We start from the raw sequence: 26,056 nt of genomic DNA on the forward strand, positions 1-26,056 counted from the left end.
GGCGGCTCCATCTTTAACATCCTTCTCCCGATATACTCCTCTTCCCTCCTGTGCACATGTCCAAACCATCTCAATCTCGCCTCTCTCACTTTGACTCCAAACCGTCCTACCTGCGCTGTCCTTCTAATATACTCATTCCTAATCCTATCCATCCTCATCACTCCCAACGAGAATCGCAGCATCTTTAACTCTGCCACCTCCAGCTCCGCTTCCTGTCTTTTTGTTAGCGCCACCGCCTCCAAACCACACAACATAGCTGGTCTCACTACCGTCTTATATACTTTCCCCTTCACTCTTGCAGCTACCCTTCTGTCACAAATCACTCCTGCAACTCTTCTCCACCCACTCCATCCTGCCTGCACTCTCTTTTTCACTTCTCTCCCACACTCTCCGTTACTTTGGACAGTTGATCCCAAGTATTTAAACCAATCCACCTTCCCCACCTCAACTCCTTGCAACCGCACCATACCACCACCCTCCCTCTCATTTACGCACATGTACTCCGTCTTACTCCGACTGACTATCATTCCCCTTCTCTCCAGTGCGTACCTCCACCGCTCAAGGCTCGCCTCAGCCTGCTCCCTACTCTCCCTACAGATCATGATGTCATCCGCGAACGTCATAGTCCATGGGGACTCCAGTCTGATCTCGTCCGTCAACCTGTCCATCACCATTGCAAACAGGAAAGGGCTCAGAGTCGATCCTTGATGCAATCCCACTTTTACCTTAAACCGGTCCGTCATTCCTACCGCACACCTCACCGCTGTCACACTGTCCTCATACATATCCTGCACGATCCTCACATACTTCTCCACCACTCCCGACTTCCTCATACAATGCCACAACTCCTCTCTTGGCACCCTATCATAAGCTTTCTCTAAATCCACAAACACACAATGTAACTCCTTCTGGCCTTCCCTATACTTCTCCATCAACATTCTCAAAGCAAACATTGTATCAGTGATGCTCTTTCCTGGCATAAACCCATATTGCTGCTCACAGATCGTCACCTCTCCTCTCAACCGAGCTTCCACTACTCTTTCCCACAACTTCATTGTGTGGCTTAATAACTTTATCCCTCTGTAATTTCCACAGCTCTGCACATCACCCTTATTCTTGAAAATCGGAACCAGTACACTTAATCTCCACTCCTCCGGCATCCTCTCACTTTCCAAGACTTTATTAAACAGTCTGGTTAACAACCCCACTGCCATCTCTCCTAAGCACTTCCATGCCTCCACTGGTATACCATCTGGGCCAACCGCCTTTCCACTTTTCTTCTTCTTCATAACAGTCCTCACTTCATCCTTACTGATCCACCCCACTTCCAGATTCACTATCTCCACCTCTTCCAACCTTCTCTCTCTCTCATTTTCTTCATTCATCAGCTCCTCAAAGTACTCCATCCACCTTCTCACCACACTCTCCTCGCTCATCAGCACATTCCCATTTACGTCCTTTATCACCCTAACCTGCAGCACATCCTTCCCAGCTCGGTCCCTCTGTCTTGCCAATCGGTATAAATCCTTTTCCCCTTCTTTTGTATCCAACTTCTCATACAGCTCGTCATATGCCTTTTCCTTTGCCTTTGCCACCTCTCTTTTTGCCTTTCGCCGCCACTCCTTGTACTCCTGCCTACTTTCTTCATCTCTCTGACTATCCCACTTCTTTTTCGCCAACCCCTTCTTCCTTATACTTTCCTGTACTTCGTCATTCCACCACCAAGTCTCCTTATCTTCCTTCCTCTGTCCAGATGTCACACCAAGTACCTTTCTAGCTATCTCCCTCACAACTTCTGCTGTCGTTGCCCAATCATCCCACCCATCTTTACCACCATCCAACGCCTGTCTCATCTCCTCCATAAATTTCACACAACAGTCTTCCTCCTTCAGCTTCCACCATCTGGTCCTTGGTTCAGCCCTCACTCTCTTCCTCAACCTCACCTCTAAAGTCATCCAACAAACCACCAATCGATGCTGTCGTGCTACACTCTCCCCTGCCACCACTTTACAGTCACTAATCTCTTTCAGGTTGCATCTCCTGCTTAAGATGTAATCCACCTGTGTGCACTTTCCTCCACTCTTGTATGTCACCCTGTGTTCCTCCTTCTTCTTGAAATACGTATTTACCACTGACATTTCCATTCTTTTTGCAAACTCCACCACCATTTGCCCTTCCACATTTCTCTTGTTGAGACCGTACCTCCCCATCACCTCCTCATCCGCTTTATTCCCTTCCCCAACATGCCCATTGAAATCTGCTCCAATCACCACTCTTTCATCCTTGGATACACTCTCCACCACTTCATCTAACTCACTCCAGAAATCTTCTTTATACTCCATCTTACACCCCATATGTGGGGCATATGCACTGATGACATTCATCACCCCTTCAATTTCCAACTTCACACTCATCACTCGGTCAAACACTCTCCTCACCTCCAATACCCTCTTGACATAATCTTCCTTCAGGATTACCCCAACACCATTTCTCCTCCCATCCACACCATGGTGGAACAGTTTTAAACCACCTCCAATGCTCCTAGCCTTACTCCCCATCCACTTGGTCTCTTGTACACACAGTATGTCCATCTTTCTTCTCTCCATCATATCAGCCAACTCTCGCCCTTTGCCAGTCATCGTCCCAACATTCAGAGTTCCAACTCTCACCTCCACACTTCTACCCTTCCCCCTCTCCCACTGCCTCCGGACTCGCCTTCCCCGTCTCCTTCTCCTCCTTCGCCCAGCAGTAGCACAATTTCCACTGGTACCCTGCTGACCACCGGTACCGGTGGCGGTCGTTGGTAACCCAGGCCTCGACCGATCCGGTATGGAAATTCGTTTTGTTGTCCGCATAATGATGAATTTGTCACAAAACAGTAAATCAAAATATGATAACCATAAAATTGGAGTCTATAGACAACAACTGGGTTTACCAGGGGAATTGCATCTACCAGGATTTTTTTTTTGTGGTCCAGGAACAAACTTGGACAAGAGATTACATAAAGCTGACAATTCTAAGCGTGGAGCAAACCTAAAAACAGTGTTGATGAAGTTTGTATGAAAAACGACATAGATTATGGAAATAGAACGACATTGAAAGAAAAACACGAAACTGATAAAAGAAATGTTGAATAATTTGTCTTTGATACAAAATCCTACTTAAAGAGAAAAAATGGATAGGTTCAAAGTGAGGCAGTTGATAGGTGCTAAATTTAAAATGGGGCTTGGTAATGCAAAAAATTATTAAGCTCTGATAATGTCATCAAGACTGAGGAGCAAGCTTACAAACCTTCAGATGAGAAGCTTTTAGTTTATGAACTAGACGACCCGTGAACCCATTGGGTTCCCGTTGTGACAGCGGTTGATGCAAAAAATCATTTCAGGAAAAATAAAGAAGATAGCTCCAGCGAACTATACCACTGAGGTTGTTTGCATTGATCAAATACTCCTGAAGAGTACTTGACTGAATCGACATAAACCGATAATCACAGTGTTTAAAAGGTGAAAGGTCCTTTCCAAAGCAGTTGATTACATATGGTCTGCAGATTTAATTGAACTGAAAAATGGCAGGGGATACAGGTCTGCATTAACCATTATTGATTTGAGGTCAATATATGCATGGGTGGTTCCTTTGAAAAATTAAAGTGGTACCACTCTTGTGATAGCATTCCAACAGATATTTAATATAAGCAAACGAAAGCCAAAAAAATTATGGACTGATGAGGGAACAGAGTTCTAAAACAGAAAATTTAAGAATTTCCTTAAAGATAACGATATCGCATTGTATAGCACCTTTAATGAAGGAAAAGCCATCGTCATAGAGTGCTTTAATCACATTTTGAAAGAGAGATTGCACACAAAATTTACTGAACTCTGTTCTCAACAATGGGTATCTTTAATTCAGGACATTGTAGGTAATTACAACAATACAGTTCATTCCTCAACAAAATCAAAACCATCAGAAACATTTATAAAATTAGCATATGCAAAGGAGATTAATCTGAGAAAACCAAAGTTTAAGGTTGGTGATATTGTAAGAATATATCGATGGGAGTCATTTTGAGAAAGGTTATGCGGTGGATTTTGAACTTTTTAAAATAATTGATGTTTTAGACAATTCCTTGGACATATAAATTGTTTGACTTACAGGGAGTGAAAATCTTGGGATCATCTTACTTACAGGAATTACAAAAGACAAACATGATAAATAAATAAGAAAAAGAACTGAATTGAAAAAAAAATACTACATAAAAAACAATCACTCCATTCCTTTGTTGGCTCCGCCCACACACCACACCCACACTTCACAATCATCACACCCCATTTATTCCCCCACCTCTCCAGTGCAACCCAACCCTCACCCCACCCCTAAAGACAAAAATTATAAATAAGAAAAAATTTAATAATTTAAAACAAACAAACAAGCAGTCATAGACTGGTACTTACGAAATCGTCAACTTGACCTCTGACCTTGTCTAATAAAAGCTGTCTCTAGGGAAGGTAGCGACGCAAACCAGAAGTTTCTACGATGATTCTGTACCAAACCATCAAAAATCGAATGTTTGACCTCACTGTGACCTTGACCTTTGACCGATTTTGACCAAAATCTAATCAGCGCGAGCCATCACCCTCCTGAATCACGTGGTGTAATTTGACATTGGTAGCTTCTTCCGTTCTCGAGTTATCGTGCCTACAAACAAACACACAATCACAGGACGGAAGTCATCAATATACTTAGGAAATCTTTAGATTTTAGATTTTTTAGATTTTTTTTTGTTTGTTACTTATGAAATCTTTAGATTTCGTAAGTAACAAACAAAAAAATTGAAAAAATAATAACTAAATTATTTTAAAAATTCATTCCATCCCTTTGTTGTCTCCACCCACATTCCACACACCACACCCACATGCCACACACACACACGCCACATCCCATTTATTCCCCTACCCCCCATTGTGCCCCCACGCTCATCCCACCCTTTCCCCTCCTCCACCCCTCCTCCTCCACCCTCCCCTCCTCCACCACACACACACACACACACACACACACACACACACACACACACACACACACACACACACACACACACACACACACGGAGGGGAAGGGGTGGGATGAGGGTGTGGGGTGTACTTTTCCCCAAATTTTATTGATTCATTTTATTTATTATCTTGCCAAAACGAAGTTTTTGCAAGATATGTTAGTCAGCTTGTATGTTGTTTTTTTTTTTTGTCTTATCACGTATAAAAAAATTCTGCAGATCACAGTTATCATTGGAAATTTTTGTAACTTTGCATATCAGAGGCCTATAGAGGTCCCTTTCAGTGCACAAAATTTTGATGGTCAAAGGTCAAGGTCACTTTGTCGCAAATCAGGGGAGTCGACGAAACCCTTATTTTTTGAGTAATTTTGATCGGATCGTCCTCAAACTTCATGGGAATATAGTTCATGGTCTGGCGCTCAGCTGATTAATTTTTGGTGGCGATTGGCTTTGACCTTCATCTGTTTTTTTTTTTGTCTGTAATCACATATAAATCACTCTGCAGAGCACAGTTATCATTGGAAATTTTTGTAACTTCCCATATCAGAGGCCTATAGAGGTCCCTTTCAGCGCATAAAATTTTGAAGGTCAAGGTCAAAGGTCAAGGTCACTGTCGCAAATCAGTGGAGTCGATGAAACCCTTATTTTTTGAGTAATTTTGATCGGATCGGCTTCAAGCTTTATGGGAATATAGTTCATGGTCTGGCGCTCAGCTGATTAATTTTTGGTGGCGATTGGCCTTGACCTTCATGGTTAACACCTAAGGTCAAACATATTTGACCCCAAGGTCAAATTTTCAAGTTTTTAGGAACCATATCGTGTAGTACCTCAAATTGAAACCTCGATGAGTGCTTTCTAATTTTATTTTTTTCAATGTAGTGATTAGTAATTAAAATTAGCCCACATCCTTGCACACACTAAATCAAAACACATTATGAAGCACAAAATGCAAAAGCCGTTGCCATCATTTCACAGCAATTTAATGTATTCACACTTACGAATGGCATCTCGCCATTCATATGTATTTTATTGATAGACTCACTTTTTAAAATAAATGTATATAATGCATCTATGTTTATAAATCCTGCCCACATTAGCAATTTCAAATATTGTGGGAGTGTGTGCTGATAGTGTCCTCCAGGGGGCACCAAGTTCACAGGTTTGGAAAGAAGAGAGATCACGAAGAGCTTTTGTTGATATCAGTGAATAATGTTGATCGCTTGGCTCAAACGATAGAATGTGGTCGAACAGCTTTCTGGAAAAGGATATTGGGAGGTTGGAGGGATCATTTATCACCCCCCACCACATCATAATTTTGAATATTACTAATGAAATAGGTCTCACCTTTCGGATGATAGATTGAGTGGGACCAAAAACTCAGACATGAATGGTGAAAACATGCCAGTTTCTGCGTCAAGGTCGTTCAAAACGTCCTCAACCAAATCCATGAATTCACTCCGAGTTTCACAAAGAACATCATTTTGTGAATGAATTCTGCAAGAGTATCCTGTGAAAATGAGGATACATCCTGTATTAGCTGTTTGTATTGCATATAAGAGCTGTTTGTACAGTATTACATTTATAAAATGAAACTTTACCTCGACTTTGTCGATGGCTGAATTCACTTGATCCAGTTCGAAAAATATATTAGCACAGTAGCTGTTGTGTGTCAATTCAAATCCAAAGTCATCCCATGATAGCGAGTCTTCCTCGATTGAAAACTCATCTAAAATGTCATTGGAGTCTAGAATCTTCTATCGCCGAGTCAAAGCTAGGAGGGAAAAATAATTATAGTTAATCAATTTGAGATACAATGACAAACAGGCCAGTATTGTAGGTGGACTGGGCGAGCATGTCGACTTACCTGCCGGTTGGCATTTCTTCAAAAATGAACATCACAGCAGATATGATGAGAGGGTTTCCTTTCAATGGTTGAGAGTGGGGAGGGGTATCGATCTTTCCAGTTGCAACACATGGTCCCAGTACTTTTCCATCTCCACATGCTATCGGTGGGAGGGAAGGTAAGCACACCAAGTATCTCTTCCGGGTTGGCACACACGCTTTCCAACCAAATTGTAATGAGCCCCAGAATCTCTCAACAAGAACTTTCTGTTGAAGCTGGGATGATAAGTATAAACATTAAGTTGGCAAACCGGCTCAGTTGCAGTCTGAAAAAATAAATGAGAAAAAAACAGAACCACCCACTGCCTAATTCAGTATCATCTGGTACACCACAACCCACAGCATAACTCGACTGTCGACTGTCACGAACATGGCTTTAGAAGTCTTTTTTTGGGGGGGGGGCAGGTCTGTCAACTCCACAAGCAGGTGCCAAGGATTGCATTTCAGGAGTTATTTTTCACAAAGGATATAAACTGCAAAGAAGCAGGGAGGGTCAACAGGTTTTTTTTGGGGGGGGGGGGTTCGCTGTGTATACTCTTCCAGTGTCTATAGGTGGGGATATAAAGGGAAGGAATCTGTTCAAATGGGGGTATAAAGAGGGTGGAGGGTGGTTGGTCAGGGGTGATGTGTAGGGAGTGCAATAAAATAGGGGGCGGTAAAAAAAGAAAAGTTTTTGATGCAGAGTTGAGGTTCATGGAAGAGCTTGGTCCCAGAAACAATTTCAGGCAGAGAACCTGGTACAGGATGAGTGGAAGAGGTAGAGGAGGAGAAGCAGAAGTTGGTGTCAGAGGAGATCTGTTTGTGAGAAAAAAAATTTACTCCTTTTTCTTGACAGGATCGTATCGTTTTTCCCTGAGTTAACATTAAAGTCAATCCAGGAAATGGAATAGTCGCACATCCAACAAAATCCGCCTACTGCCCTATACTTTGTGCAGGTGCGAACAGACAATTTCCATCCATCGAAAACCGATACTTCAACACTTCCGTTATTGCTGTCACGCAGTTGTCCCCACTTCTGTTTAAAATGACATACGCATCAAGGACCTTGCCTTACTGCTGTAGATAATAATCTTTTGCCTGATCCTCGGAAGTTTTCCAACCACTCCCCAAGGCAGAAACCATCATTCAATCACAGGGTCAGCTAAGTGACGTGTCACAGCCAATCGATTAGGATGGCCAATGAACCCATTACCCAGGAAACAACACTTATTCCACAATGCAGGTGATATTACAAACTACCTTGATTATTAATGATGAATAACTTCAATTCCAGACTTATCACTTAACCCTTTTCCATTTGCACATGCTTCAAGTTGAACACCGTAGATTTCACAAAATATTTAATTCCAAAATCCAGTGAAGCCACCAAAGTTGTATCATTCTTTAAAGGTTCACAGCAGTTGAAACGCATGCACTGAATAATTAAAGACTATTAAATGAGGATTCACAAGGAGATGCACAGAATGAGAACTTTGCTTGATTGCTTTGAAAGTGTTTCAGGGAAGGAAAGGATTAAAAATGGCTCTTGATCTCACAGGTAGTAGCTGGATTTAGCAAAGGGTGAATATTTAAGGAAAGGAGAGGCTCAAGGCCACAAATAAAGTGTGATACCTGGGAATCAAAAAAAAAAAATAGAAAAAAATGACATGTCACTCACTTTGGAGTACATACTGGTATCACTTTGAATGGTGTGTTCCAACACTGCCAGGGTTTCCCAGTGAACGCAAAGACCAAAAAACATCACCTGCCTCAGGAGTGCATTGGTCCTACTGAAGACACTCCATGACTCATTCCAAGTGCAGTCAACTCTGCAACTGCATGAAACCAATCCCTCTTAGGCACCACAATCAAAGCAATGCTCTGCATTGTGGGTAGTTCAGAACTCATCGATAGGTATAAGAACTCGTAGGTTGACAAAGGATGTGAAAAAGTGAATGGGGTGAAGAGGCAGTAGAAGTTAAAAAAAAAAACAAACATTGAAAATTGACAGGTATAGAAGTACAAGCTAAAACATAAGATGTATGAGTAGGAGGTTTCACAAAATAAAACTAAACAATAAGCTTCTCCAAAATTGTTTTTGTCAATTCAATACATGTAGGCCTCTTCCACCACTCCAGCCTACAGGAGCCATGTGAGCTGTGCCCACCCCACACAATTTGGTACAATAAAACGTGGAGGCCAACAGCACTGCCAGAAGAGCTGTCACAAGTAATCTGTCCTAGCCATACATCTTATTTTAAAATCTGATTTGTTTCAAAGACATTAAACTGAAAATAATACTGTCAATTTAAAGTGTGTTCCTGCAAAATATCTTTCTTTCCAATAAACAATCTAATCACAGTCAAGTAAATGACACAGATGCCCCACCCTCGAAGTGTTGGTTTATTGGACCACCACACATCAAGCCATTGATAAAGAGGGTGACAAGTATACAACAACACCCTTGACAAAACTGGTTCACATGGGACTTGGGCATGGTAGGAATAAGCAAAAATGTCTTGCCAATGTTTTTTTACTTTAGAGCTCAAAAGACAGTTTCGTGAATCGAGGAATGATAAAATGATTGTAAGCAAAATTCAATTCATCAAACATAATTACCAAATAACGCCAGACCCGTACTCGGGAGAGCGCATACCTCCGCCAGGCTGAATAGTACGTTTTGTATCCCACTGATGGGCCAGATTTTAATCCGGACCTGAACCAAAATCTAATCAGCTTGTTCTTTTCACCGAATCAACTCGTTCAACAAGTTTTGTTATCCGTCCACAACGTTTTGAGATATCATCCTTTGTGTCGTTTTTTTGCCTTATCTCTCAATGGTGAAGAATCACTGTTGAAATTAAAAATATTCTCTTATTTGGATCTTCACCAAAATTGAATCGATTCTTCCTTGTCACACACCCAAACAAACTTGTCCACCAAGTTTCGTCCGAATCTGTCGACAACTTTTTGAGATATCGTGCCGTATATTGTTTTTGCCCCATCTCTCAATGGTGAAGCATCACTTAAAAAAATTGTAGTATCCATATCCAACAGACAACGTTCCTTTTTTTGTGATGGCCTTCAATTTCTTGTATTTTAAGATCAGTCTTATAACAACCACCATCTTTACAAATGTGTAGTGTGGAAATGTTCAAGAACAAACCACATTTCATGATGCATTTTTTAATTGGTTTTGTATAATGGCCATCTTTATGTACTTGCACTGAAGAAATGTTGCATAGCGTTTTTGAGAACATTTGTTTGCCAGCCACGATTGTAAACACAGCACGAGCTAAAGTAAGCTTGGAATTAACAACTTAACTGACAATTGTTAACATTGTTTTCATTAAAGGGGTGACTTTGACCGCAGTATTACAAAAGTCTTGGTGCGTATTATACATGGTAACAAACAAATTCCATATATTAGCCGAGTACCCGCCTTGCGGGCGATGTTGTTCCAAGCATGCAATACATTCTTCTGATGCATATCTGCATTTGTGTGGTGTACAGGCAACTGACAGCTCTGTACAGTAAAAATAAAAATAAAAAACTGGGTTACGTGCATGAAGCAAAAACGTACCGACTGCTTATAATTCAAAACACCTCACTGCACTGGGGACAGTAATACTGTACTGTAAATGGTGGAGACTTGGAATACCAGGGAAAACATGTAGGTGGTGCTGCATGATACACATTTACATGGAGAATTTGCATCCCCCCCCCCCCCCAAGACCACCAGAAAAGATAAAAAAAAAAAACACCCTTGTACATTAATTGGGGTCATGCTGATCCGATGTAGCAAGTCTGGATGTAATCCACCCAGAACTGAAGGAGGAGTAGCATGACGAACAAACAAACAAACACACAAAGCGGTCTGTGAATTATAGTAAGGATTTCATAACCATTTTGGGGTGCTTATGACATTTGGAAAATTATGGCAGTTAGGAAATGATTTGATTGTATTAATTAAATTGCATTAAGTACTTGCAAGGTAAAACCATTGATAATTAAATTTAAGGAGAAAGTGTGTGTGTATGTGTATGTGTATGTGTGTGTGTGTATATATATGTATATGTATGTATATATGTATATATATATATATATATATATATATATATATATATATATATATATATATATATATATATATATATATATATTGTAGACTGGAAACGAATAAGGACGAGAAGGATAACAAATCGGAGAATTTTTTTTTTAGTAGAAACGCTGGGCGGGACGGATACCCCTGCGGAAACGCTGGGCGGGACGGAGACCCCTCCGAAACGCTGGGCGGGACAGAGACCCCTCCGAAACGCTGGGCGGGACGGAGACCCTCCGAAACGCTGGGCGGGACGGAGACCCTCCGAAACGCTGGGCGGGACGGAGACCCTCCGAAACGCTGGGCGGGACGGAGACCCTCCGAAACGCTGGGCGGGACGGAGACCCCTCCGAAACGCTGGGCGGGACGGAGACCCCTCCGAAACGCTGGGCGGGACGGAGACTCCTCCGAAACGCTGGGCGAGACGGAGACCCCGCCGAAACGCTGGGCAAGACGGAGACCCCGCCGAAACGCTGGGCAGGACGGAGACCCCTCCGAAACGCTGGGCGGGCCGGAGACCCCTTAGAAACGCTGGGCGGGACGGAGACCTCGCCGAAACGCTGGGCAAGACGGAGACCCCTCCGAAACGCTGGGCGGGACGGAGACCCCTCCGAAATGCTGGGCAGGACGGAGACCCCGCCGAAACACTGGGCAGGACGGAGACCCCTCCGAAACGCTGGGCGGGCCGGAGACCCCTTCGAAACGCTGGGCGGGACGGAGACCTCGCCAAAACGCTGGGCAGGACGGAGACCCCGCCGAAACGCTGGGCGGGATTGAATGAGTCCTATTGAAAAAATGTGTGTATGTGCATGTGTGTCCCCAATTGCATGTACCCTTCCCTTTTGTATCTTTTCCCAATAACCTTCCACAATGTCTGCAAAATGTAAGTTAAAACCATTCTCCAAGAACTTCCTGCCATTTTGTACCTTTCACAACAGGATGTCTGGAGAGTCATTTGCGCCAGACATTGGTGATCCAAGACTGAGCCCCCGAGATTGGGCCAACACTCAGGTATATCCCATGCGAACAGCAACTTCAAGGCCAAGGCAAGATGGGGCAATCAAGAATACTTGCACCGATGTGCAGAAGACCAACACAGAACCTTGTTTCCAAGGGAATGGGGAGAGATTTGAGAGCAAGGTCATGGAAGGAAGGACTTCAAGGCATGATGGTAGTGTTGGTGCTGAGAGGACAGGGGATGTGCCAATGTCTATGATTTCTCTCTGTTGTAGAGCTCCAGAACAAAGGATTTGCGTTGTGGATGCTGATAACAATGAAACTGTGAAAAAGCAGGTGCCAAGATATTTGCATGAGGGAGTCGACACCCCGAATGCAGGGGATGATATGAGTAAAAACCAATGTGGAATTGAGGTTATTTGTGGCACTGTTCCTCAACCTACAGTTATTTCTGTTATCACCCTTACACCTAGTTCCATAGCAGATCCACCAGCCAATTGTAAGATAAACTTGACAAGTCGTTCCGCAGTTGCACCAGAAGATCGCCTTTTACCTTTCCCAATGACAGCAGAGACTCAGATCACTGAACATCCAGCAAATCGTGTGGCTGCAAAATTGGGGCATACCTCCTTTGTGGCTAATCGGGTTGCATTATCGGCATTGAAACCACCGACCACCACTGCAGCTGCTGTAAACCACCAGAGATCGAGTAAATTGTTAACTCTGCCATTGGAGGGAGGTGTAAAAGTTGAGGACAATGTCGGAGTGGATGTCATGGCAGGGGCATTGAAATTGAATGGAGAAACTGAGAATTGTCCATTATCTGGTGATTCTTTACATACAAAATTGGAAACAGCAGCTGTGGGTGAGTCTGGCCAAGCTTCATATGCAGGGGACACAAAATGCCTTATAGAATCTCGGCAGAAAAACCAGGGTGGTGCATTATTTGCAGACGAGATTCCCTTTGATGCACAGACTGCCAAACCAGTTTCTTCTGCTGGTGAGAAAGTAACTGCTGAGGACTTGAGTAAGCTTTCTAATGCAGGGATAGGTGCTGATAAAACAAGTGAAATAAAATGTCAGGATAATCCCATCCCACCCTTACAAGTAACCAATATCCCGATTGCAGATGCAAGTCAAGAACTTCATTCAAAAACTGCTGCTAATGTTGTTCATGGTACTTTTGTCGCCCTTGAAACACTTGATGCTCATTGCCCTGACGATGCTTCCATGGCCATTCCCGATTCCAATGACAATTTAAGCAACAGATTTAATTCCCTGCTCAAGCCATGTGAGGCAAAGACAGAGGCTCCCAGCGTATCTTATCAAGATGTGAATTCTTTGAGCCTTAGTATGGTTGTTGAAACAGGTGGGATCTTCTTTAAAGAGCCTACAGAGGCTGTTGAGTGTATAACAAAGGATGTGCCAACTTCCATGTTCACTTGCAACACGTCAAAAGTTCCTGAGCAGCCAGCACTCTGCTCAAAAAGTGATGTGCTCCCTCCTATGCATTCTGAGAATGATGGGGATATTGCTTCCAAGGCAGAACTTAAGTACAGAGATCTCGATACAAAATCTCCTGGCACTGTCTGTTTTGATCCTTTGTATTCTTCATCAAGTTCATGTACCAAAGTAAAATATATAGAAAATATGGGAGAACATTCAAAGAAGCTATCATATCAAGAAAAGTCTTTAGACGATGTTAATATTCAATCCAGTCCTGAATACGTTTGCACAATGTCTCAGCAGAGTGCTGTTGAGGATGAGAATGAGACCAAACGACCACACGGAGAAAATTGCGAAAAACCTTCAAAAGAAATAACGACGTCCGTGGCTGAGCAAGAAACATTACCTTCAATGACACAAGAACGTATGAAGAGATTTATCTCGAGGGAAAGCAAACTCCAAGTGGTATCGGTTCTTCGACAAGACACTGAAAGAGAAGATGGAAAGATTGTGAAGAATGCGGTACCTATGAATGCTGAATTGAAGCAGAAGGGAGAGAGGCCTGTAGAGGATAGCTCACATACCTGTGATGATGAAGCAAAAGAACCTGAATTTTCTCCAAGATCATTGGCCACATTGATTGCAAATCCACCACATTCAACTTGTCTGATCAAAAGCACAGCAATGGGATCAATACAAAATGTGCCCAGCATTGACAAGTCTATTGGTGAAACAAATGCTCGAACAGTTAAAATCTTGGGAGAAGACAACTGCCAACAATTTGCACCTTCTGGAAGAGATGGGAATATGAAGAGTTCTCATGATGCTGCTCCCCAAACAAAGGGAGAACATTCATTTGCTGAAAGTATGGTTGATGTCATTGAAAACATACACGGGAATATAAGGTTTGATGGTGTACAACAGCTTGGAGAAGAACCTGAACTGAAGAGATCAAGTGATTTGGATCAAACGCAGGATGCTGGAGCTGAGTGTGAATCCATTTGGGATGAAGGAGCGCAACAAGGCAATGTGTCTCCAGCTTCTCCTGTCTCTCCCGTCCAGACTAGAAAGTAAGTGCCATGACTTATTGTTCGTGTGTCTGTTGCACTGTTTGCCGAACTTGATGTCCTGCTGTTCCGGTGTAATTTTAACAAAGCGAGTTTTTTCCAAAATCCCTCCTGTCAAATGGTGTGTGAATTTTCTTTTCTCCATTCTTTCATAATCCTTGCTTATGAGACAACAACGTGATGACATCATAAAATGCTTCTTGGAATTTGTGTCTCACTGTATATATCCATAACGACGACTCTGTGCGTTGCATTAACATGATGATTGTCAGTTTTTTTTACGACTTGCCTGTTCTGATTGGAGACTAAACTCAAAAGGTAAACTATTTGTTACAGATTTATAATTTGAATTGTATTAGTTGGTATTTTGAGGTTGAGATAATCTTGCCAAATGTACAGAATGTGTTCTGTACATTTCTTGCAACCTGTGATGGCATTCAATCAGCCCGTGTGCTCTTGCAGAGGTCATTCTCTCATCCTTCTTTTCATTCCTGCTCTCCTCTTACCTAACACTATAACTCTTAACAGGCCTAACATGAGCAAGAAAAATGATATAATTATTTTCCTTTCCAGCTGTCTATTATAATGTCTGCCACAAAAATTTCCATTAATAGTTTTTGTGGTGACACCACAGCCTTTGTGTTTGTGCTGCTTTCCTGGCAGATCTCGTAGGAAAGTACGCCGTGTTTTCGTCATTGAGGATGATGAAGACAGCAATGATGGTGTGGGCAAAGAAGGTGACTGCTTTCGGTGTGTGCGTGCGCGCGCCCGCGCACGCGATGTATCACAGATGAGATTGTCACCATATTGAACAAATTGTGAAGCTTTATGTGAAAATATAATTATCTTGTATTCATCACTGATCTGATCTGATCTGATATGATAAAGTGACTCAGAATGTTCCGGTTGTTGTTCACAATTGAATGCTCTTGGAATAAGAAGAATGTACAATGCACCTTGCCTATGAAAACACTTCACATTAGTTATTGGACTTTTGAGAAAATTTTCACAATAATTGTTAAATTTGCTATGCTATGCTATGCATTTGCGATTGCTATTTTTGAAACAACTTGCAAATATGATAATACCATTGTTTGAAACTTCTGCATGCTAATTGATTAATTATTGGTCATTATCTCCAAATTTGATTGTGGGTAACGCTCGAATTGCCTTTCGTCGGTGTGACTAAACTAAATTATTTTAGCACATGGGTCATTCCTTATTTAAACGACAAAGATAGTGGTCGTTTTCAGCCTGCCATCTCAAGTGTTTATTAAGGCCGAGGTCACATTTGCCACGGCGGCCGCGGGGTCTCCAAAATCTGCGGCCACAAGCAATTATACGCCGGCCGCAGTATTTCCACGGTCACACAATGTAGCAGTCACATATGCTTTTATTTTTCGGGTAGCCACACGGCGTATTTATAAATTGTGGAGACCGAAAACGTGGGGGTGCCGTACGGTCTTTGATTTGATGACGCACGGTGACCTTAGGGCGTCGCTGCGGTGGCCATATAATTTTCAAGGCAGACGCAAGGTGCCCGCAAGGCAACCGCAGGGGGGCCCTAAGGCGAACATGCGGCCAGACGGACGGTAACGAGTGGGTATATATACCAGTTCTTTTTTTTACTGCAATAAAAATATAACTATATATAACTGAATATACTATAACTATAATATACCGTGGTGCCCCCAGAATCCGAACGCCCCATTGTTTGAACAAATTGGAATCCGAACAATTTTTTCGAGAAAATTTTGCCCTAAAAACATAATACATTTAAAAAAACCAAACACAACATAGCATTCATGTTTGTTCACCTGTCTCCCCCACCTGTTCGAGTCGCATCTTCGCGCTTTGTTCATTCAGTTCGTCGGTGGAAGTACTCGTGAAAGCATCTCTCGTGTGTCGATCGATACTTTAGGCCTCAGTCACATTTGCTCTATGGCGAGGATACGGCAGCCGTACGCCCTCTGAATTGACAGAAACGTGCGGTGGCCGCAGAGAGAAACTGAGGTGGCCTCAGGGTGGCCCTACGCCGTATGGCTATATTTTACCGGTCGTAAGGTCGCCGTGGAATTATAACGCGGAGTTATAACTTTTTTCATTTCTACGTTCGCCATAGAAATCCAACAAGCCGAAACAAAAGAACTGGTAAAAAAAAATATATTAACCCATTCGTTACCGTCTGTCTGGCCGCACATTCGGCTTAGGGTCCCCCTGCGGTCGCCTTGTGTCTGCCTTCAAAATTCTATGGCCGCCGCTGGAACGCCCTAAGGTCACCGTGCAACATCAAATCAAAGACCGTACGGCACACCCATATTTTCGGTCTCCACAATTTATAAATACGCAGTGCAGCTACCCGAAAAATAACAAGGACAAATGCGTCCAAGAGCAGCATCCAAAACCTAAAGGTTTTGTCGGCTTAAAAAAAAAAAAAAATTAAATAATAAAAAAAAAACAACAACAACCTCCGATATTTCGTCACATGCCTTCATTAAGCTAACAGCGAAACCCGTCATAATGTATTTACGTATTTACGAAATATATAATGTATTTACGAAATTACAATACGATAAATGGAATAATCTTTAAATAGTAACGTCAACTTTTCGAAACTTTAAAGCAAATGTCCGAATATATTTAAAAGTTCATGATAGACGCTCTCAAAAGGCACCGTCTATGTGAGGATGTGTACATGTGCTCAGTATTTAAGGCGATCCGGATCTTGTATATACAAGAGCCGAGTCCGAGAGATTAAGGTTTTGTCTTCACAAGAAGAAGAAGAACAAGAAGAAGAAGAAGAACAACGCCGAGCTCTCTATGAGCAGCGTTCGCTACGCGAGACGCTGATAAAAACATATGTGACTGCTGCATTGTGTGACCGTGGAAATACTGCGGCCGCTTTATAATTGCTCGTGCCCGTACATTTTGTAGACCCTCCGGCCGCCGAGCCAAATGTGACTAAGGCCTTACCTCGTGTTTTCACCTTCATTTGTGATGTTTGTTTTTTTTTTTCATCATCTTGTGTTTTAATTAATAACAAAAAAAGCAATCCGATCACGTGGTGTGACGGACTGTCGGGCAAGGATTGAATTTCACAGCAAAACCAGTTGTAATTTGGAATGTACATGATTACGTCAGCCCGATGCGTTTGATGAAAGTGATTGTGGTTCTGCGGGCATCATGTTTGATGAGCTGCCCTGGGGGCAGCGCTCTCGCAGAGTGCGCGAGTGATCTGAACCCAGGCCGGAGCACGAGCCTGTGTGGACCTTTGGATTGGTGATTGTACCAGTTTACATACAATACACCACCACCGAAGGTCATTTACTCATCTTATTTTACCTTAAACATGGGGAATTTCAGTTTAAAGTGTCTTGAAAGTGGGTTTTCTTTGGGTCCATGAACGGATTTATTCACTCCATTATTTCTTATTGGGAAAATATTTTTGGAATCCGAACTTTTTGCAATTTGAACAGCCTCTTGGAACGAATTAAATTGGGATTCTGGGGGCACCACTGTGTATAGGCAAACACCTATACTCCGATCTCTAGCGGTAGCGCACGGTCAACGCAGACTGCCACGGAGGCCGTACATAGGTGCACGGCGGGCGTAGGGGAACCGTGCGTCGACCCTGCGTTGCCCGCAGGTAGTCACACAGACCGCAAGGCCACCATACGGTGACCGTGGAAATAGTGCGGCCGCCGTAATTTTTGGGGGGTTGGGAAAATTCATTTTTCATTGAGAACAGCTTACAGCAGCCGCACGAATAACGCAGGCCCACCATATGCCCTATGTACGGTCGACGTGGAACACATCTATGTCATAACTTGGCTTGTCGAATTGCTACGGCGAACGTAGAAATGAAAAAAAGTTATAACTCCGCGCTATAATTCCACGGCGACCCTACGGCCTGTAAAATATAGCCAAACGGCATAGGGCCTCCCTGAGGCCACCTCAGTTTCTCTGCGGCCACCGCACATTTGTCAATTCAGAGGGCGTACGGCTGCCGTATCCTCGCCGTGGAGCAAATTTGACGTAGGCCTAAGTGGGGTTTGCTGAGTGTTCTTGAAACCTACCTTTGTGCTTAATTCTGGCATCATTGGTTTAACAGTTCCCAAGCTACTACATTGTTGACCCTAGCCTACCAAGCATTTATTTTTACCATTGAATTTATCCTCATAGTGAGTGGAACTTGTTCATAAATCAATCACATGCGTGGCAAAGACGTTCGTATATATCAGCGTACTTTAGTTTGAATTACAAAGGCAATGGTAGACAATGGACAAATACGCATTGTATATGGTATTTGAACTTTCGTTCGGAGAATTAAGAGTCATCGGATCAAAAGGGAATGAAACCGCTCCTTAATATTTTCACATTTCAGAATCTATTTGGGCTCAAGAGCTAAATGACTTTTTTGGAAAGCTCGGAAGCCTTACTTCCACGTGAAACAAAATTGAAAAAAAAAAAAAAACACCTGTGAAGACCTTTTGGAGAACATTCCCTGAGGACTTTAGACCTGACCTCACACACCTTTGGCAATTTTGAAGATTACTCCATATGAGCAACCTCCAAATCCTGTAGATTTCTCTCCTGTTAATTTGCCTGACCACCATTCCCATACCCCCACTTGTGAAAGGAATAAATCCACACACCCTTTTCTGCTTTATGAGCCATCGTTGTAGGTTTGTATTCATACCAAGGAGGAAAAATACACGAACAGCGTTGGTATCCAAGTGTGCTCCTCACCTCCTGATTCAACAGTCTATGGAAGATCCTGTGAAGATGAGAACTTGCCATTTGATGATGTGAATGGTTTTAATATGAGCAAATATGATAAGTTTTTGGGAGGTTGTAGGGGGTTTTTGTGCACAACGTTCAAGCTCATGGAAGAAGAGCTCGAACACAGAACATAACAGAAGAATACAAACATCGTAGAAAGGCAGGAAACACATCATTTTTGAAGGGCACTTGGATAAATAATGGGCATTGGGATGGATGAGTTCAAAGTGAGGAGGCCATTAGAATGTTTGTCACAGGTGCACAAAGCTCAAACACAGCAAAAAGAGGAAGGGAAAAGCTGAGGATGAAACAGAAATGAACTAGAGGGGGAGCACTCGGTTGAGTGCAAAACCTCCGCCGCCAATACTGCGAGGTCACTCAAGTGAACCTGCTATCCCATTCATTCAATTTGACGTCAACAGTGCTCACAGAGTTATAGTTTGCAACTTTCCCTTTTACTTTTAACTTTTACATACTCAATTCATTCGTCATAACTAGATTCCTTGAGAAAGAAATTGATTTTACGTGGGTATATCTACCTGAAGTTCCAAAATCAGCCGCAATTATAATTTTTGCTTGTTTTTTGTTGGAAATCACTTATAACATGTAGAAATGAAAAAAAAATCAATTTTTTTGAAAAATAGTTGCAAAAATTTTTTTTTTCTCTAACAATTTTTTTTTGGGGGGAGTGGGGGTTGGAAATCACTTAAAACATGTAGAAATGCAAAAACAAAAATTCAAATATTTTTTCAAAATGGCCGCCATAGCGGCCATATTGGACTTTGTACCAAGTCCAAAATCTAATGGCATGATCCTTGGACCATACCTACCCCCCCCCCCCACCAAGTTTCGTCGAAATCCGTCGAGGAGTTTTTCCGTAATACTGTTCACAAACAAACAAACAAGCAGTCATAGACTGGTACTTACGAAATCGTCAACTTGACCTCTGACCTTGTCTAATAAAAGCTGTCTCTAGAGAAGGTAGCGACGCAAACCAGAAGTTTCTACGATGATTCTGTACCAAACCATCAAAAATCGTAGCGTCGACCGAAGAAAATATCTCCATTTCTCCACGCAATTATTTAATATTATTTTATCAAAGTCACAAAACCGTAATATTCGGCCATCCACCAACAATCTTTACATAATCCGACGGCTTAGCGAGTCAGGCATGCGACGATAACCTTTATTGGGACAAAAAATGATTTTAAACACCATCTTTATCGAAAACACCTTCAGCGCGCACACGGAAAACCTTTACGTGATCAACGACGCCTCTGCTCGAGCGCGCTGCACCACGTGACGAGCCGTGACGCGGCGAGTGAAATATTTTTTATACAATCTTAAAACGTCTCCAAAACATCCGATTTTTACCAGAATTTCGACAACCGAGTTTTATGCGTCCTAAACGATCGCAAAAACCGAAGACAAAGTTAAAATCGAAGTAAAAACAAACTCGTAACGTCGATCGAAGCAAAAATACTCCATTTCTCCACATGAATTTACGGAATTATGTTTGACCTCACTGTGACCTTGACCTTTGACCGATTTTGACCAAAATCTAATCAGCGCGAGCCATCACCCTCCTGAATCACGTGGTGTAATTTAACATTGGTAACTTCTTCCGTTCTCGAGTTATCCTGCCTACAAACAAACAAACAAACGCACACACAAACAAACACACACACAAACAAACAAACAAACAGAGGACGGAAGTCATCAATATACTTACGAAATATTTAGATTTCGTAAGTAACAAACAGACAGGGGTGAAAACAGTAACCTCCGTCCATCTTCGATGGCGGAGGTTAACAAAAATTGAAAAAAACGTGAGGGAGGTGTGGGGAGGGGGCACAATAACCTGGAATGGGCTTGGTGAGGGTTAATTTAATGAGGGTGAATTATTATTTATTTATTTATCTATTAATATGCAGCTTGGCCACATCATTTTTGGAGGGGGGGAGGGGGGCATAGCTGTGCCACTGATGCAGCGCCCCCTGTTACCAGCAAGCTGGTACTCATTTCACCAACCTGAGAAGGATGACAGGCTGAGTCAACCCACCTGGTGTTAATTCAACAGCCCGACAGGGACTTGAACTCCAGACCCTAGGATCTTAAGCTAGCCACCTTAACTCTTAATCCTACACCAGGCTAATGAGGGTGGATAATATCATGAGTACGGATGGCAGATGACCTGAGTTGGTGGTGAACAGCCATCTTGAAGCCCTGGAGGGAAGAATGGGATTGAACAGACTAAGTTGGTTCTACAGGTGAAACAAGAACAAAGTAGTGGAAGTGAGCATTGAGCCTTGATGTTTGGTCAGGGTGCTTCTTAAGAGCAGATGAATATGTAGGGGTTATCCTCAATATTCTCCACCCACTTGGACTTTACTCCTCATTTTGTTTCCCTTAAAGCCAGGAATGTCTCAATCAAGGGCATTCTCAGCAAAGTGGATCCTACACCAGCGACAGACAACATATCGGCTGACAGAGGCTGAAATGAGTACTGTCTAAGACAAACGGTTGTGTTAAAGTTTTGGTTTTGACTAAAGCCATGTTGATGTTGTACAATTATGTGTATCCTCTTTCCATACCCTAGTGACTAAACAATACCTTACCTTTAGCACCACTAGCTTTCATGTTGCTGTTGAATATGTGATGTGGTTTTTTTTCAGCCACCACTTCAGCATTTAAAGGCAATTTATTGGTTTTTATTTTCTTGCCCATTGATACATTTTCAGGTAAGGTAGAGTCGATGCATTTACTTCTTTGACAGAAAAAAATATTGAAAATTTATTTTACCCAAAGATGCTTCAAGTGTGGTCAAACGTCAGCTGTCTGGCTATGTTCTCTCAAAGGCTTTCAAAGTCATTTTAATGGAGTCATGTGAAGGCGCTCTCTCAGCTTGCTGGAAAGATCGAAGTTCGCTTTATAGCTCAGATTAATCCTAAGATATGACTTTCTGAAGGGGGAAGATGACTGACCTCTCCAATTCTCCAGAGAACCTGCCTTCCTGTTTTTGTTTGCATTTGGTTGACAGAAAACTCTACCTTCTGTCATACAGTCCAAACCCCACTGGCAGATGGCAGTGGCCTCAATCTCTGATGATCTGGAATTGATTAGATGCTTTGTCTGATAAATGGAACATATTGTTGTGGAAATGACTCCCAGTGGGTAACATGCTTAGTATAGTTCAGTTATCTCCAAAGTGAATGTCTTTGAGTAAGCATGAGGTAATTAGTCGTGATGTGAGATATGCGTCGTTTTAGGTTTGGACAGACACCATCCTTGTGAGCCTTATATTTTTTGTTCCTCCCTTTACAATATGTCTTAAAAGTCTTTTTTAGTGTCCGGGTAGGCCATCAACCATCAGTTTAGGTACGAAAACGACCGCTCATGCTTGAGAGGGAGGGGGAGGGACTGCCCACAAGTAGGAGATGGGTGATCCTTCACCCATCAAGCAGACCTTTGGGCCACTGGTGAGTGAGAGAGGAGGGGTGCGGAATGTCATAATGTGGCGTGGGGGCCAGAAATGATAAAAGCATGCACAGCAGGTTTTAGGAGTAGCAGATAACTGGGATGGACTTGGATGGCTGCGCAAGTCTGCTTGAGCTGCCGCACTACACCACACCCACACCCAACCAGCCACGTCTCTACTCTCGTACCTCACACCAAGGTCTTGCTTGCAGCAGACCATTCTGCTGAGGACATAACTGCCTCTTTGACACCCTGCATCTGTAACTGCTATGTCCTGCCAGATGAAACAAGGGTATTTCCCTCTTGTCACCTCCAATGTTTATCTCCTGCAGTGTGTCTGTGGGCTCAGATAAGGCTTAGTTAATTAAGGATCCCGATCGTCTGTTGGTTTCATGAGCACTTGTATGTGTTCGTGGGTAAGGGCTTTTTTTATTGTCATCATTCATTGTTATTGCTTGCTTCCTTGTGTTCCCTACCCCATGACCATCATTTATTTAATAAATATAACTGGTCTTGGGGCAAATTCAGGTTGTCATGGTTCCCCTGGTAATTAAGGAAAGCCCATTGAGGAATAATTTGCAGCGGCAATTAAGGCCATACACCCGGACAGTGCCACTGACCTCCATCTCACTCAGCCTATTAGGATGAGGCGGTTGGTGCATAATTAGTGTCGCGCTCGGCCAATTCGGTGCCCCAATATGCACAGTATCATAGCACTTGGACACGTGGTATGGCAGGGGTCTTTAAATCATTTGACCGCTATATCGTATTGAGACGACTCGCTTGACTTTTGACTTGGACCAGGCAACTGGCATGACCGGAGAACTACAACAATGTACTTCATTAATGACAAATCTGACTCTCAGCTTTGGAAAATGTTTGTCACAGGCCCACAAACTTTGTCAATTGAACCCACCGATCTATTTGCATGTAAAACCAATAGAGTAGGTTCAGTCTCTTCAACATCTAGCTTCACTATCAGCCATGTCCTCTCTTAGGCCAAACACTTAGTAAAGCTGGCCTCCAAAGCCAGCCGCAGATGGAGCATCCTCGGTCGATTAAAGTCCTTGCTTTGAAAATCAGAACTACTCAGCCTGCAAAGTCTTCGTTCATAGCACAATAGGGGACTGCTCTCCCCCTATAGGCTGACATCCCAACATCTATTCTGTTTCTCCTAAAGTTCTTTATTATTGGCATCTTCCATTATGAGGCTGAAACAAAAGGCCCGTTGCTGTCACATGCAGAGACAGGTTGGTGGCCTCTGTTTTGTGCCATTTTTCTTCTGGTCGAGCACCGTCCTCTCTCTCTCCTCCTTCTCTCCCTCTCTCCCTCTCTCCCTCTCTCTTTCTCTCTTTCTCTATCTCCTCTAGAACACATGTTCTTCCAGTATCCCCTCAAGGTTAAACTACCAAAAACAGGCTTCCCACCTAATTCCAATGTTTTATTCCTCTTTTGTCCCTCTTGTGGAACTGCCTGCTGGAGAGTGTAATCACATTGCTCCTTCCAAGCCTTCAGGCAAGTGGTACGCAATCATTTAATGTTTTTCCCCACCCATAGCCCCAATGTCATCTACCCTACCTCCACCCCCCCCCTTTGAACCATACCTAACCAAATGTTCTTACTTGTAGGTTACTGTTTTTTCCTGCCCTCCTCTCTTTCCTTTTTTCCTGTTTGTTCTTTCCCTTGCTTGTTATGTCCAACTCCAACTGTGGCTGCACTGTCTATGTTGCCATTTTGCGCTCTGTCTCCTTGCTCCTCCACAAACCTAGATTTTTTTTTTTGCAAAAAAAAATGAAAAGAATAGAATGGCGGTGGAGGAGTGAGGATATTGATAATGATAATGATAATGATGATGATGATTATGATGGAGGCCAGAGGCAACATTGTGGCCATCTTTGAAAAGTTGTATCATGGAAACCTCTTCATTAGGAATCCTCAAATTTGGCATGGAAGTACATTTTAACAACATCATTGAGTATACGAGCTCATACTAATTGGTAAGAAATTTGGTAATGGTGAGAACATCACCGTATTGAAGTAGTATGATGTGATCCCAAATATATATTACTTAGTGCTACTGGTGGTCGTCCCGTAATCTTGTAAAAGTCGTCAGGGTGCCATAATGGCATTTGAACGGGTAATTATATAGTGACCCTCTCCTCTCCTCTCCTGACCAATATCCTTTCGTGGCAGGTAATTGTCATTATTTTTCCTTGCCTTGCATTGAGCAGAATACATTTTTCTTGTATCTCTTGTGTCCATCCATACATATCGCACATGCATTATTTCTTTTCTTCTGGAATAGAGTATGTCTTCTTGGATAAGTTGATAAGTTCTCTTATTTTATGCTGATCTTGCTGCTGTATTTGATGCAAGATGACAGCACCCATCCTGGCATTATGTCCCTTGTATCTGGTAGAAGGAAGAGACACAGATGAAGCGGAGCATTCTGTCATGACGCCAGGTACTCCAGATGCTGAGCGAAAAGGACTCGGTGGTGGAGCGGAACCTGTTGCAGAAGAAAGGTACCCTTTGTATTGACCGATCACTACAGCAAAATGTATGCGAAGAAGTAATTTAACTTCTACTCGGTTTTAAATGTTACTTTCATTTCCATCATTTAACCTTACTAATAACTGCCAAGAGGCTTGTGATGCATTCCTGTAGTGAAGAATATAAGCTTGATGTTGACTTGGTGGTTAGGGTGGCTGACTTGGGATCTTCGGGTCCTGAGCTTGAGCCCTGTTGGCCGCTGAATTAACACCAGGTGGGGTTGACTCAGCCTGTCATCTTTCTGAGGTTGGCGAAATGAGTACCAGTGTACTGGTATCGGGGCACAGCATCATGGGCATAGTCATGCCCCAACAAAGTGATCGCTACTCGGCAGCCAAGCTGCCATATGCAAGAAGAAGAAGTGAAGAATAGGTTAAAAACTTGTTGAGAGAGACAGACAGACAGACACAGACACAGACACAGACACAGACACAACAACTTAGAAGCACCTCAAAATGCAAGTGGACAAAAATAGAGAAACACAGAAGCAATTATAAAAAATCCCACCATCTCGCGCTGCGCAGTGATGGGTGGGCTAATAAGGGCTATTTGTAGTTCCTGTGATGGTGCCCCTTGACATTTTGACCAAATTATTAATTGGTCTTCCACATATTCTCACAACAAAGGTTTGTTGACGATTTGATGACAAAAGTTCAAAAAGTCATGGTCTGGACAGACCGACACACACAATTGAGAAATCCCATCTCCTGCTATGCGGGCAAATAGTAAACATTTCTTCAAACAAAT

At 42.7% G+C, this 26,056-nt stretch overlaps 1 protein-coding gene and 1 long non-coding RNA gene across 15 annotated transcripts in view; one reads left to right on the forward strand and one right to left on the reverse strand.

The window, feature by feature from the left end:
- LOC147030538 (histone-lysine N-methyltransferase 2C-like) overlaps positions 1-26,056 on the forward strand; it is a 240,631-nt gene that overhangs the window by 31,444 nt on the left and 183,131 nt on the right. For 10 of the 14 annotated variants that reach the window (XR_015056437.1, XM_085874679.1, XM_085874678.1 and 7 more), the window contains exons 2-4: positions 11,966-14,500; positions 15,161-15,234; positions 25,176-25,281. Coding sequence is in view for 13 of the 14 variants with exons in the window: in XM_085874679.1 (XP_085730805.1) it covers positions 11,967-14,500; positions 15,161-15,234; positions 25,176-25,281 (2,714 nt within the window). In the remaining variant the exon portion in view is untranslated. The remainder of the gene's footprint in view (positions 1-11,965; positions 14,501-15,160; positions 15,235-25,175; positions 25,282-26,056) is intronic. The other 4 variants (XM_085874681.1, XM_085874690.1, XM_085874689.1 and 1 more) reach the window with 4 other exon arrangements.
- LOC147030539 (uncharacterized) lies at positions 5,070-7,174 on the reverse strand. Its single transcript, XR_015056438.1, has 4 exons — positions 6,909-7,174; positions 6,643-6,815; positions 6,389-6,551; positions 5,070-6,299 (listed from the first exon to the last, which is right to left on the reverse strand). It is a non-coding gene; the product is annotated as an uncharacterized LOC147030539 (long non-coding RNA).

The sequence above is a fragment of the Eptatretus burgeri genome, chromosome 3 (genome assembly GCF_056783735.1).
Source record: "Eptatretus burgeri isolate ZD-2024b chromosome 3, Ebu_testis_v1, whole genome shotgun sequence".
Lineage (NCBI taxonomy): Eukaryota > Metazoa > Chordata > Myxini > Myxiniformes > Myxinidae > Eptatretus > Eptatretus burgeri.